The sequence below is a fragment of the Bubalus kerabau genome, chromosome 3, assembly GCF_029407905.1.
Source record: "Bubalus kerabau isolate K-KA32 ecotype Philippines breed swamp buffalo chromosome 3, PCC_UOA_SB_1v2, whole genome shotgun sequence".
In the NCBI taxonomy this organism is placed as follows: Eukaryota; Metazoa; Chordata; class Mammalia; order Artiodactyla; family Bovidae; genus Bubalus; species Bubalus kerabau.
In genome coordinates this window covers 174,028,682-174,043,851 of record NC_073626.1, presented here as the reverse complement: position 1 = coordinate 174,043,851, position 15,170 = coordinate 174,028,682, and the positions used below count along the sequence as shown (strand labels likewise).

The window sequence follows — 15,170 nt, the reverse complement described above, 5'->3', positions numbered from 1 at the left end:
ATTTAGATGGTTAATTGCATGTGTCAACCACAGACCACAGAGAGCCCAGATGAAACATTATTCCGTGTGTGTCTGTGAGGGTGTGTTTCTGGTTGTCTGTGAGCAGAACTGGATAAAGTGGATTGCCCTCCCCAGTGTGGGAGGCCTGAGTAGAACAAAAGTGTGCAAAGTGAGTTTGTTCCTCTCACTGCTCACCATCTCATCTCATCTTCTCCTGTCTGCAGACTGTGATTTACCACTGACATTCCTGGTTCTCAGGCTTTCAGTTCAGTTCAGTTCAGTTCAGCTGCTCAGTCGTGTCCGACTCTTTGCGACCCCATGAATCACAGCACGCCAGGCCTCCCTGTCCATCACCAACTCTCGGAGTTCACTCAAACTCATGTCCGTCGAGTCGGCGATGCCATCTAGCCATCTCATCCTCTGTCGTCCCCTTCTCCTCCTGCCCCCAATCCCTCCCAGCATCAGAGTCTTCTCCAATGAGTCAACTCTTCGCATGAGGTGGCCAAAATACTGGAGTTTCAGCTTCAGCATCAGTCCTTCCAATGCACACCCAGGACTGATCTCCTTTAGGATGGACTGGATGGATCTCCTTGCAGTCCAAGGGACTCTCAAGAGTCTTCTCCAACACCACAGTTCAAAAGCATCAATTCTTCGGTGCTCAGCTTTCTTCACAGTCCAACTCTCATATCCATACATGACCACTGGAAAAACCATAGCCTTGACTAGACGGACTTTTGTTGGCAAACTAATATCTCTGCTTTTCAATATGCTATCTAGGTTGGTCATAACTTTTCTTCCAAGGAGTAAGCGTCTTTTAATTTCATGGCTGCAATCACCATCTGCAGTGATTTTGGAGCCCCCCAAAATAAAGTATGACACTGTTTCCCCATCTATTTCCCATTAGACTCCACTAAATTCTACCACCAGCCTTTCTGATCTCCAGCTTACAGACAGCAGGTCATGGGACTTCTCAGGCTACATAATCAAATGAGCCAATCCCTCATAACAAATCTTCTTTTACATACATACAAATATAAGTGCAAATATAAATATATATGTCCTATGGATTTTCTTAGAGAACTCTAACACAAACGTGTCTTCATGATTTTTACAGAGTTTTCTTAAGAGGGATATAAGAAGAATTAACCATACAGAAAAAAACTGATACACTGAACTACACTGAAATAAAGAAGTTCTGTTCATTTAAACACCACCAAAGAGAGTGAAAAGGCAAGCTACTGAGTAGAAGAAGATATTAGCAACATGGATAACTAACAAAGGACTCATACCCAGAATAGAGAGAAGGGTAAGTCAACAAGAAAAATGGAAAACCCAGAAGAGTAATGGGCACAAAATTTGAAAAGGCGCTCCAATACATATATGAAATCTTATATGCTGCTGTGGGAGTGTCACACTGGTCAGCCACTTGGGAAAATTGTTTGATAATACCCACCAAAGTGGGGATTTTCTTTGAGTTAGCAGTTTCACTCCCAGGTATATGCTCCAAAGAAATGTGTGCACCAAAAGACATGTATAAACATAATTATTTATAAAAATTGGGACCAAATTGGAAGCAACCCAAATGCTGACTGAATTAATGCAGATTGGATCAATTACAATGTATTTATACAAAGGAAGTCTTACAGCAATGAAAATGAATGAACTAGAACCATATGCAGCAACAAAGATGAATTCTCACAAACACAAAGGTGAAAGAAGAAAGACGCAGAAGAGAAGATGCCAAATGATTCCACTCATACAGGTGGACGGCATCGGCAACTCAATGGATGTGAATCTGAGCAAACTCTGAGAGATAGTGAAGGACAAGGAGGCCTGGTGTGCTGCAGTCCATGGGGTAAGCAGAGTCGGACACGACTGAGAAACTGAGCAAAGAAGTTCAAAACCGGCAAAACTAATCTACAGTGTTCGAAGGTATGACAGTGGATTCCTTTCTGGAGGACAGAGGGGTATGCAGAAAATGTTCTAGTTCTTGATCCGGGCAATAGCTACGTGGTGTGTTTGTTTTTTAATACTCTACGAACCAGATGAACATGGCTTGTGCACTTTTCTCTGTGCATGTCAAAGTTCAAAAATGAGTTTATGTAAGAATCTATTTTCCAGTGTTTGGATTATGGAAGACAATAGTGCAGCGGGTATTAAGCCACACTACGCGCTGAGACATGGGCCAGTGTACAGCCTGTGTCTGCACCCGGCCGCTGTCCAGTGCAATGTCCCCGCAGCCGCTGGCTTCCACGCTTCCTCACTCTGGTTGCTTCTGCCCTTTAGAATGCCAGCAGGAGCCGAGGGGCTGGGGGTTTCCATCAGGGGCTGAGCGCCCTGGCCCAGCCGGCCCAGGAAATCTCCGCTGAAGAATTCAGTGCTTCACAGCATGGCCTCAGGCTCCAGTCCTCCCCCACTCTCCTGGGAGGTAGGGAAAGGATGCTGACTCAACACAGCTGAGCAAGAGGTGCCCTGCCCTGCCACCTGTGGGCTGCACTGCCTTGGTAGGAGAGCAGGTGACAGTAACCCAGAGGTAACATAAGCCACGTGGGAGGCGGCCTCACTGACCCAGGCCTGGTTGCCCTCCCTGCCTCAGGGCCCACTCTGTGCAGCTGTTCAGGCCCCACCCTGCTGTGTATCACGTGGCTGAGGCAGATTCCCAGGGAGAGAAGCCGGCTGGCTGGCTCTCCTCCAGTTTACAGCTTGACCTGGGGCGGGGCACCTCTTGGGGACCTGGCTTCCTTTTCTCTTAGGCGGGAGTGTTCATACCCCCTTTCCTTCCTATAAGGAAGACTGAGGTCCAACAAAACACTGTATCTGGGCACCCAGGATATCATTCTTGCCCTGAGTGGGGTGGTGGGAGGGAAAGGAGCCCCCTACCCCCGCCCCAATCTCTCTGCGCGGTGTGACAGCAGAGAAGCACAGCCCTCGCCCATCACCATCTTTACTCCAGAGGCTAAGGCAGGAGTCGGGCCTGCACACACCACAGGCCGACACTCCAGGCTGCAATGGAGGCAGTGAGCGCACACCTGCCCCGCAAGTGGCTGACTCCAACACGCACGCTGCAGCTGCAGGCTTGCCCTGTGAGCTCACTGCTGGCACCTTTCTCTGGCTCATTTGCCTCCAACTCCCCCCCAGACCTCTCCTCGCCACCCCCCTCCCCACCACCTTTGGTTTCCAGCTCCCCTTTCTCCTCAACAAGGGCTTCACCAGGAACAAGAAAGGCATTCTTCATTCTAACCAAGCAGTGTCAGTGGGAGGTCTGCAGGCTACGCACCCCACCCCCCCCCCACCCCGCTGTTACATCGCTCCTTAGCCCGAGGAACTGGCATCGGGTCTGAGGTGCAGACACAGAGTGTCATTTCCAAAGTCCTGGAAATGCTTAGAAGGGTTTGTGTTCGTCTGAAGTTGTTAGGGCTGCTGGGAAATATTCCATCTGCTTATTTAGGTGAGGGATGAGGACGAGTCCCGAGCAGAGGAAGAAGTTAACTAAAAGCGCAAGGGGTGAGCAGTGGCTGTCACCAGAAGCCCCGACCAGACACAGGGCCCCATCTTGGCCCTCTGGTTCTGTGTTCCCAGGGGTGACTGGGCAGGGCAGGGGTCCCCAGGCAGGCTGGCCCCTGAGGATGGCACTGTGGGCTACACTCTGCCCACCTGGCCTCCTTTCCCCACCCCTCTCCTTCACAGGAACAGGGCACAATGAGCTCTGGAATGTGCTAGAACTAGAGTGAAATCCAGGCTCTGCTCTTGACCACAGTGTGGCCCAGGGCAGGTTAACCTCTCTCTTAGCCTTGTTTTATTTAATCTGCTAAAACTGTGAAAATAATATAACCTCATTGACTTTAAAAAAAATCTGTAAAGGTATAAAAATTAAGATCTGTCTTGGATGCTTTGGGGTCACAGCCCCTAGCCCAGGGCAGGTGTGCTGTGGGCGTTCAGGAGGTGGTCGCCTCTACCATAGTCAGGCTGCATGGATCAGAAACTCTAGAGGTCATGAGTGAAGTGCAGCCTTGCAATTCAGCTCAGCTTCTGCAAGTATGCTTGGCATATTTAATGCTCTTTATAATGATTACTATGACCCCCCATCAGGCAAAAAATGGTATGGAGTGATGTAACTAACTATAATTACTCTATATTTACAGAGTCAAGTGAAGTTTTTGCAGCCTGTTTCTTCTATGTGTTAGTTCTTCAGAATTCATAAACTATCCAAGGAGACAGTTTTCCCTGACGTCAGACATAATGTAATCCTCATGATAATCCCACACACAAAAAAAAAAAAAAAGAAAGAAAGAAAAGACAAAGGCTGGAAAGAGATTTGACTTCTCAGGAGCCAGGTTCCTTCTTTAAAAGGATTCAATTAGGTCCCCCAATCCCTTCGTCAAGCAGTATGTGCCAGGTCCTAGGCTAGGCACTAGGGGTGCTGAAACGAACCAATCAAGGCCTTGACCTTAAAAGGACTCAGCCCAGGAGGAGGCAGCAGACAAGCCAACCAGCACCTGGAGTGCACTGAATGCCAGAGCAGAGCCAGGCAGGAGGGGCACAGGACCACTCAGATGGCACTTGTGATTCAGCCTTGCATGATGGCTGTCAGGGGTTGGAATGGCTTCCCTGAAGAAGTGACGCTTCGCTGAGGGTGGAAGGAGAAGTAGAAGTTACCCAGATGGGTGTAAGGGGTGGTGGGAAAGAGCTGTGTTCTAGAAGCAGGGCGTGGCCCCATCACCCAGAGACACCATGGACATGGCAGGCTTGAGGTGTCAGGCAGGGCTGGAAGATGGGTTTGCTGGAGTGGGTAGGCATCCCATCACAGAGCTGATGGTACCCAGTCCCTCCCACTAGCCCCTGAGGATCACATGAGTGTTCATTCAGCTCTCTAGCCTCAATGACTAGTTCTGTACTGGTGTCCCGCAGAAACTCTCTGTATGCTTGTTGAATGGGTCACATTTTACAAAGTTTATTTTGACTTACGGTTTCTGACAAGACTGAACTGAGGTAGACCTCTTTCCCAACACAAACACATGCAAAAGATGGACGAGATACTCCAAAAGAATCATCTAAGTGTATGACTGGAGGAGAAGGGGATGACAGAGGATGAGATGGTTGGATGGCATCACTGACTCGATGGACATGAGTTTGAACAAGCTCTGGGAGTTGGTGATGGACAGGGAGGCCTGGCGTGCTGCAGTCCATGGGATCTCAAAGAGTTGGACATGACTGAGTGACCGAACTGACTGAAGTGTACGACTGAGCATGAAAGAAAGAAGGGGAAATGGCCAGTTGCTTGAAATGAAGAGGAAACTAAGTCAAAGCGGTAATCATTACCAGAGCAAAGGGGAGCTGGGAGTATGATACCCTGATACAGTTACAGGAGTGAAGGTTTTAATGCCCACAGGAAGGAGACCATCTGGCTGGAAGCTGGAACTGAGAGGCCCGCGGAAAGCCAGGACCCAGGAAGAGCTGCTGGTCTTCGAACAGGGATCAGGAAGCCCTCTTGAGCAGCCCAGAGGAACATCTGTAGGTGAAGCAGAGGGGAGGTGCTCCTTTCTGGGGTGGGGATCCCAAGCAAGCCTGGACTGCCTGTGGGTGTGGAGGCTGCATGCACACCACCCAACTTCTGGGGATCCTAAACCAAGAGGTTAATGTCAAACTGGCAAGACCTATGGAACTCCCGGGGTCCTGGCAGAATAAACGCCAAAGCAGCAAAGGTCACACGCACAACCCAGGAACATATGGAACTCTCGCAGAGAACACAGCCCCACTTAAGATCATCTGAAAAAACAGAACCAACCATGTGAGGAAATGAACCACCCTAAAGCCAAATCCTCAGAGACCACGTTTGGGAGAACAGGTACTCTTAGAAGCAGAAATAAGAGAACAATCAGAAAGGGGTTATAAAATAAGTATAATCAAAATAACTAGAAGAGATGAAAGGAATAGAAATAGTGAAAAACTAGGACACGCAAAAAGAACAGGAAAAAAAAATAGGCTGATTTTTAAAAAGCTCCAAATATAACACCTAAAAATTAAAAATAAAAAACTAAACACTCAAATCAGAAAGGAGTATCAAAAAGCAGACTATAAACAGCTATCAGGAGAGTAGTGGACTTTCCAGGTGGTGCTAGTGGTAAAGAACCTGCCTGCCAATGCAGGTGACGTAACAGACGTGGGTTCAATCCCTGGGTCAGGACGATCCCGTGGGGAAGGAAACAGCAACCCACTCCAGTATTCTTGCCTGGGAAATCCCATGGACAGAGGAACCTGACAGGCTGCAGTCCATAGGGTTGCAAAAGTGTTGGAAATGACTTAGCGACTAAGCAACAACCACTTTGAAGTCATGGGCCAGGCTTGATTTATCTTTGTTTCTGTAGCGCCTCACACACACACACATACTGCCTGGAGTAGGGGCTTACTAAATGTTGAACTGAGTTCTCATCAATCACTTGTTCACCCTTTGAGGCCTGTTCCTTGCTCTAGGAAGAGATCTCCAAAACCCAGTTTGAGGAACATGACTGAATCAGCTCTGGCTCAACTGGATTTCATACTAAAGGCAGGTGAAGTTTCTGTAACAGAGAAAAAGAAGGTGGTCTGCAGGTGTATGGGCTGTGAAGGGCGGTGGGGAGACAGAGGCCTCACACCCCTTAGATGCAGATTTGAACAGCCTCAGGAGGCTGGCAGAATGATTGGAGGAGAAGGCTTTACTAATCTAACCTGAGGCACAAAAGGGCAGCTTCTTTCCCCTAATGATCTCAGAGCTTTAAGAATGTTTATCTGGGGACTTCCCTGGTGGTCCAGTGGCTAAGACTTCATGCTCCCAATGCAAGTTCAATCCCTGGTCAGGGAACTAGATGCCACATGCCACCACTGAAGATCCCACATGCCGCAACTAAGACCTGGTGTGGCCAGATAAAACGAATATTGAAAAGGAAAACTTAAAAAAAAAAAAGAATATTTACCTGAGAACTGTGCCCTCCAGAGTTGAAGCCCTACTGGATATTGGACAAGTCTGAGGGTCTGTTTTCCCTGGAGCCTGGACGCCAAAAGGAACTTCTTCATGGAGAAGGAGAATGGCATGACGTGGAATCATGGATTGGGGCTACTAAGATGTTCTAGGAAAGGACGTGGATACAAGAGTCCAGGGAGCAGAAAAGCAGAGTGCCTATTTTCAAAGCTATTCCATCTGATGGGAAAGACCACTGGGGAGAACGTGAGAGCCTCAGTACTTACTCAGATAGCATTACTCAGTGCTTACGGATTGCATTTGGTAGTGATAAATACTAAAATGACTGCAAATTATATTGCAGGGAATACCCAGATAAAAGTAGGAGTTTTAATAATTAATTGTACCCAACTAATATTCAGCTGGGGCTTCCCTGGTGGCTTAGCAGTAAAGAATCTGCCTGCAATGCATGAGACCTGAATTTGATCCTTGGGTCGGTAAGATCCCTTAGAGGAGGGAATGGCTACCCACTCCACTGTTCTTGCCTGGGAAATTCCACAGACAGAGAAGCCTGGTAGGCTACAGTCCATGGGGTCACAAAAAGAGTCGGACGAGACTGATGGACTAAAACAACAACAACAATATTCACTAATTTCTTTTATACATAGAACCTTATTTCTCTGCTGCTGTTGCCTTCATTTTTTTGGCTGAGACAAAATGAGTCCCTTAGGGGCTGGGCTGAAATCTCACTTCCTAAACACCACTGTTGAGATTCAGGCAGTCGAGGAATTGTCTCTGAAAGTGAACAGAGAAACACAGACAGGGCAGAGCCAGGGGAGAGAGCAGAATGTCTCAGCCAAGCTCAGGGGGTTCTCCACACTTGACTTCAAGGTCACAGCGGGGAGAGGAGTCTAGTCTGCCTTCGGACAGAGTGCTCACAGCTGAGGCCTGCAAGAGGCATGTGCACCAGCCTCTGCCCCAGTCAGAACTCTGCAAGCTGCAGCCGTAGCTCACGGAGGCAGCCCTGCTGGCACTGGGAAAACAGAAGGGAAGTCACGAGATGATTTTTCTGTTTGGGAAGAAGAGGCCATCAACACTTACTGCAGGCATTCTATGCGCTAGGCGGGCTACAATGTCACCCCACTGAACCCCCAAGACAACCATATCAGAAAAGTATCATTAATCCCATTGCTCTTAAGAGAGAACAAAAACTTGAGGCTCAGGGAGGCTAGAAAACTTGTCCACAGGTTGAGAATGAACCCCAAGTCTGCCTCTAAGAAGAGGAGCAAGAGAAAACCGCAGAGGGGGCCACTGAGGCATCTATCACACTTCCTGAGATCATGGCTCCTACCCAGTTTCCTACACAAAGGCTTTCTTTTACAGGTCTTCAGTCAAAGCTTATCAATACTCACAACTCCTACATTCTCTCCTACATAGCTTTGTCTGATAACACACTAGTTATCAGAATTGGGGATTAGGCCAAGAAACAAAGCTGGCTCTTCTCTCTGATCAGCTTCAATGACAATGTAAGTTGTTGTCACCAGACCTCTGAACTGTTCAGACACGGACTTCAAGCTACTGCCCTTCTCCCACTGAACAGAAACTCTGCCAACCTTATTTCTGAAGAGCAGAGAGTCAGGCCATGAACCTGACACCATTGTGTTTCTGGGGCCACAATCTGTTATGTGAATGGCTGCCTTCTCACACGATGGCCTAGAAATCTGCAACTGTTTTCCAGAAACAGAGCCATCCAAGAAGAGTGATGGTGTTAAAGGATGCTTGGTCAACTTTCCTGAATGACTGATTTGGTGGGAATTGCAGGTACAAGATAGCTTAGGATAGCATTCGCCTAAGGATAAATTACAAAGACGAGTAACACTTTGAAAGTAATCTGAATGGAGATTTGGTCTTGAAGGCACTCAGTAACCCATCTGCCACCAATAACAGAGCAAGAGTTCTTGAGGAAGATGCAAGTTTTCTTCTAGAAGGTTCCATTGGCATGTGCCTATTTGACCCAAAACTAACCGGTTTGGGTTCTTGTCATCACTGAGTAGCACCTTGGGACATCAGTTGTCTTTCATCTATTTTCTTCCCAGAGTTAATGTGATAATGTTGACTCTGCCTCACTCAGCTGTGGCAAGTGACCTTAAACAAGTTACTTACATTCCCTAGACCTCAGTTTCTGCAAATACAATAGCAATAGAAGAAAATTCTTCAGGTTATCATGATAATTAATTATCGTAACACTTAATTACAGTACTATCCCTCGACTAGTCCGTTTAGTCAAAGCTATGGTTTTTCCAGTAGTCATGTATGGATGTGAGAGTTGGACTGTGAAGAAGGCTGAGTGCTGAAGAATTGATGCTTTTGAACTGTGGTGTTGGATAAGACTCTTGAGAGTCCCTTGGACTGCAAAGAGATCCAACCAGTCCATCCTAAAGGAGATCAGTCCTGGGTGTTCATTGGAAGGACTGATATTGAAGCTGAAACTCCACTACTTTGGCCACCTGATGCAAAGAGCCCCTGACTCATTGGAAAAGACCCTGGTGCTGGGAAAGATTGAGGGCAGGAGGAGAAGGGGATGACAGAGGATGAGATGGTTGGATGGCATCACCGACTCAATGGTCATGAGTTTGAGTAAACTCTGGGAGTTGGTGATGGACAGGGAAGCCTGGCGTGCTGCAGTCCATGGGGTCGCAAAGAGTCGGACACAACTGAGTGACGGTACTGAACTGATTGATCCCTCGTCCGTGATACACACAGTAGGTGCTCAATGGTAGCTGCCTTCACCATTCATCACACTCATTGTCTTCTTCAGGGCACACCCTTCACCTCACTCATCACCACTTTCACTGTCCCACAGACAAACACACGCAGTCAAGGAGGCAGTCTGTGACGAAGAAAAGAAGTGTATAAAACTATGCCAGGAGCCATCTTTGAACAAGGTCACAAACTTAAACCTCTGTAGGTACCCACGAATGACCCATCTCTAAAATTCCCAAGGTAAGGAGGAGGGACACATTGGGAGATTGGGATTGACATATCCACACTACTATATATAAAATAGACAAGAAAGTACTATATAGCACAGGGAGCTCTGCTCATTACTCCGTCATGACCTATATGGGAAAAGAATCTAAAAAATGAGTGGATGTATGTATATGGAAAACTGATTCACTTTGTTGGACAGCAGAAACTAACACAACATTGTAAATCAACTATATTCCATTAAAAATTATTTAAAAAAATTGAAAACAAATTCACAAGGCAGGCGGACTATCACAACAAACTCCCATAAACAGTATAGTCAGACTGAACTACAACAAAAGGCACACAGTGAACCCAGTAAGCAAGCACATGATTAGAGATGAAGTAGGGGTGGGGGGTCAAGAAGAGCTGGAGCCTGGAAAGGAAGGTTCACTTTGGAATATATTGGGTTGGCTAAAAACTTCGTTTGGGTTTTCCTGTAAGCCCTGCACTAATCTTTTGGCCAACCTAATACTTCTAATACATTACATCTGTTCTGACACAAGTATTTTCACACCCTATACAGAAGGACAAAAGAGATTTTACAGGAAAAATACTTTTGTGCCAGCTCTTTTCTAGTACAGTCACAAAAAGTGTGACTGCCTCCCCAAGAATCTCTTAGTCAGGGAGGCCGCGTACACGGAAGCCCAGGGCTGCTACCTCCACAGGACAGGGTCAGGCGACACACTTTCCCACAGAGTGGCTTACTTGTTGCTGTCTCGGTACTCGTAGACATGACATCCTTGAGGCAACCCAGTCTCGTGGTCCAGAGTGAAAGCCAGCTTTAGCTGCATAAGGAGAGAAGAGAAAAACGAGTACGTTTTAGGCAGCGTGCTCTGTTCATTCTGACAGCTGAAATGAAAAACAACAACAAGAAAACAAGCAAAATCACTTTCCCTCAAGAGGACGTGCTGTGGAGAACCTGGCCTGCCCGCCCTGGCAAGAGCCCGCACCTTACAGGGACACGGGTGTCAAGGAGAACTGTCACCAGGACTCAAGTTCTCCATTCGGCGAGCAACCAACTTTTATTAAGGCCCCTACTTGGTGATAGACCCTGAGTGAGCTGATGGGGAAAGAGCAGAGAAGAGTAGCAGAGAGGATCCTATGGTTTAGTAGGAGACAGACATCCATCACATAATCATGCTGATAAATGGAAAAAACATTTATATATATATATAATATATATATATGAAACTTTAAATAGGTTCTCTGAAGAAGGAAAAAAAAAACCTCCTTTGTTTCTACAGGGGTAAATAATCTGACCTAGACTGAGAAAGTGCAAAGACAGGGTTACCTAGACAGTGGGAAGGATGGAGGGGAGAGAAGAGGGCCCTCCTTGGCAGAGCCCTGGGTGCAAGTCTTGCAGGAGCTGAAGGATGGATTGGGGGTGGGGGGCACATATTGGGCAATGATGCTGGAGAGGAAGGCCAGGGCAGGGTACGCAGGGCCTTCTCAGCCATGTTGGAATTTCTGACCTTTACCTTACTAGCAAAGGGAAGCCTCTGACATGTTTTAAGAAAGGGGTAGATAACACGACCAAAGTTATGTTTTAGCAGGATCTCTTTGTCTATTACAGAAAAGACCTTTGTCTATTAGAGAAAAGACTGCAGCGGGGAGAGCAGAAGTAGGAGACCCTGTGGCAGGCGACTGAGCAGTGCAGGTGAGCAGTGATGGGGCTGGGACCAGACAGCAGGTGGGCGAGATGGAGAGAAACGGACAATGTGAGATCTCGAGTAAAGGTTCAGGAACAGAATGGCAGAATATGCTGATGGATTCAGTGCTGGAGAATGTGAGGACAGAAAACAGGAAGTCGAGGATGGTTCGGGTTTTTGATGTAAACAACCAGGCAGGTGGTGGTTCCACTGCTGAGCTGAGGACTGAAAGCGGGGACGGGCAGACAGTCCAACGTCTGCTTTTGGCCATGTTGACTTGGAGGCGCTCCTTAGCTTTTTCCTGATTAGGGAAGATCAGGAACAAGGATTCTGGTGATGATGTCTTGGTTTCTTTCCGGATTCTGAGAGGAGTGCTCAGGTGTGGCTGAGAAGCCGGAGCTTTGTGAGATGTGTCTGTGCTGCTGGGGCCCGGATGGCTAGGGCAGCTCTAACATTCCCAAATGCAGAGCTAGTTATCAGATTTACAAATTTCCTGGGTTTAAACATCACTAGGGAGGGAATTCCCTAGAGGTCCAGTGGTTAGGACTTGGTGATTTTACTGTGATGGTCTGGGATTCAATCTAAGATCCTGCAAGCCACACAGTGTGGCCAAAATAGTTCAATTAAATTTTAAAAAATCACCAGGGAACTTTTTAACTAAAATTAACTGCACATTAGGAGGATACATTATTATACCTTTTTTTTCTTTTTTTACTGAAAGCTGCTGACACAACTACTGATGTGCATCATTAGGTTCTGGATGCCTTTCCTCTTCCTTAGAGGGACATGAGCTTGTAGGAATGGCCTGTCCTCTCACTGACCCAGATGAAAATAAAAAAGCAGAAACAAGCCCTGCTTCACCAGCATAGAGCCAGGAACTTCAAGTCAAAGGCATGTTTTCCCCACAGAGCACCGCTTGGATCTTCCCAGCCCTCGTTCAGTAAAACAGAAAACAATTATTTACAAATATCTGTTAATTACAACCCCTTTGTTTTTCTTTACTTTCCTTTTTGTAGCTAAATTCAGGTCTCTATACATTTAGTCCATTTCAAAGTCTCTACTTCTTAGAAATTTTCAAAGCCTTCGATTTAGTGATTCAAGTTACACATTTATGGCCTGGAAAAGTATCATAAATGTAGAGGAAAGAGTTTTCTTTTTTAAAAAACTATTTATTTCAGTATTATTTATTGGAAAGACTCCGAAAAACCAGAAATAGCAGAATAGTTAAATAAACCATACTAGAGTCAGGTGCAGAATAGCATACAGCTGTTAAATGGTTTATAAAGAATTTTTATTAACCTGGGAAAATATTTGGGTTAGATGAAAAGAAGCAAGATGCACATTTGATCAGTTCAGTTCAGTTCAGTTGCTCAGTTGTATCCGACTCTTTGTGACCCCATGAATTGCCATACGCCAGGTCTCCCTGTCTATCACTAACTCCCGGAGTTCACTCAAACTCACATCCATCGAGTCGGTGATGCCATCCAGCCATCTCATCCTCTCTCGTCCCCTTCTCCTACTGCCCCCAATCCCTCCCAGCATAAGGGTCTTTTCCAATGAGTCAACTCTTTGCATGAGGTGGCCAAAGTACTGGAGTTTCAGCTTCAACATCAGTCCTTCCAAAGAACACCCAGGACTGATCTCCTTTAGAATGGACTAGTTGGATCTCCTTGCAGTCCAAGGGACTCCCAAGAGTCTTCTCCAACACCACAGTTCAAAAGCATTAATTGTTCGGTGCTCAGCTTTCTTCACAGTCCAACTCTCACAGCCATACATGACCACTGGAAAAACCATAGCCTTGACTAGACAGACCTTTGTTGGCAAAGTACTGTCTCTGCTTTTCAATATGCTATCTAGGTTGGTCATAACTTTCCTTCCAAGGAGTAAGCGTCTTTTAATTTCATGGCTGCAATCACCATCTGCAGTGATTCTGGAGCCCAAAAAAATAAAGTCTGACACTGTTTCCCCATCTATTTCCCATGAAGTGGTGGGACCGGATGCCATGACCTTCGTTTTCTGAATGTTGAGCTTTAACTCAACTTTTTCACTCTCCTGTTTCATCAAGAGGCTTTTTAGTTCCTCTTCATTTTCTGCCATAAGGGTGGTGTCATCTGCATATCTGAGGTTATTGATATTTCTCCCGGCAATCTTGGTTCCAGCTTGTGCTTCTTCCAGCCCAGCGTTTCTCATGATGTACTCTGCAGATAAGTTAAATAAGCAGGATGACAATATACAGCCTTGACGTACACCTTTTCCTATTGGGAACCAGTCTGTTGTTCCATGTCCAGTTCTAACTGTTGCCTCCTGACCTGAATATAGGTTTCTCAAGAGGCAGGGCAGGTGGTCTGGTATTCCCATCTCTTTCAGAATTTTCCACAGTTTATTGTGATCCACACAGTCAAAGGCTTTGGCATAGTCAATAAAGCGGAAGTAGATGTTTTTCTGGAACTCTCTTGCTTTTTCGATGATTCAGCAGATGTTGGCAATTTGATCTCTGGTTCCTGTGCCTTTTCTAAAACCAGCTTGAACATCTGGAAGTTCACGGTTCATGTATTGTTGAAGCCTGGCTTGGAGAATTTCGAGCATTACTTTCCTAGCATGTGAGATGAGTGCAATTGTGCAGTAGTTTGAGCATTCTTTGGCATTGCCTTTCTTTGGGATTGGAATGAAAACTGACCTTTTCTAGTCCTGTGGCCACTGCTGAGTTTTTCAAATTTGCTGGCATATTGACCGCAGCATTTTCATAGCATCATCTTTCAGGATTTGAAATAGCTCAACTGGAATTCCATCACCTCCACTAGCTTTGTTTGCAGTGATGCTTCCTAAGGCCCACTTGACTTTGCATTCCAGGATGTCTGGCTCTAGGTGAGTGATCACACCATCGTGATTATCTGGGTCGTGAAGATCTTTTCTGTATAGTTCTTCTGTGTATTCTTGCCACCTCTTCTTAATGTCTTCTGCTTCTGTTAGGTCCATACCATTTCTGTTCTTTACTGAGCCTATCTTTGCATGAAATATTCCCTTGGTATCTCTAATATTCTTGAAGAGATCTGTAGTCTTTCCCATTCTGTTGTTTTGCTCTATTTCTTTGCATTGATCGCTGAGGAAGGCTTTCTTATCTCTCTTTGCTATTCTTTGGAACTCTGCATTCAGATGCTTATATCTTTCCTATTTTCCTTTGCTTTTTGCTTCTCTTCTTTTCACAGCTATTTGTAAGGCCTCCTTAGACAGCCACTTTGCTTTTTTGCATTTCTTTTTCTTGGGGATGGTCTTGATCCCTGTCTCCTGTACAATGTCACGAACCTCCGTCCATAGTTCATCAGGCACTCTATCTATCAGATCTAGGCCCTTAAATCTATTTCTGACTTCCACTGTATAATCATAAGGGATTTTTTAGGTCATACCTGAATGGTCTAGTGGTTTTCCCCACTTTCTTCAATTTAAGTCTGAATTTGGCAATAAGGAGTTCATGATCTGAGCCAGTCAGCTCCCAGTCTTGTTTTTGCTGACTGTATAGAGCTTCTCCATCTTTGGCTGCAAAGAATATAATCATATTT

At 46.0% G+C, this 15,170-nt stretch overlaps 1 protein-coding gene across 5 annotated transcripts in view; it reads right to left on the bottom strand.

Moving 5' to 3' along the window:
• The window catches only part of DIS3L2 (DIS3 like 3'-5' exoribonuclease 2), a 392,221-nt gene that overhangs the window by 36,226 nt on the left and 340,825 nt on the right, over positions 1 to 15,170 (bottom strand). For all 5 annotated transcript variants that reach the window (XM_055573741.1, XM_055573738.1, XM_055573742.1 and 2 more), the window contains one exon: positions 10,670 to 10,749. In XM_055573741.1, coding sequence (XP_055429716.1) covers positions 10,670 to 10,749 — 80 coding nt within the window. The remainder of the gene's footprint in view (positions 1 to 10,669; positions 10,750 to 15,170) is intronic.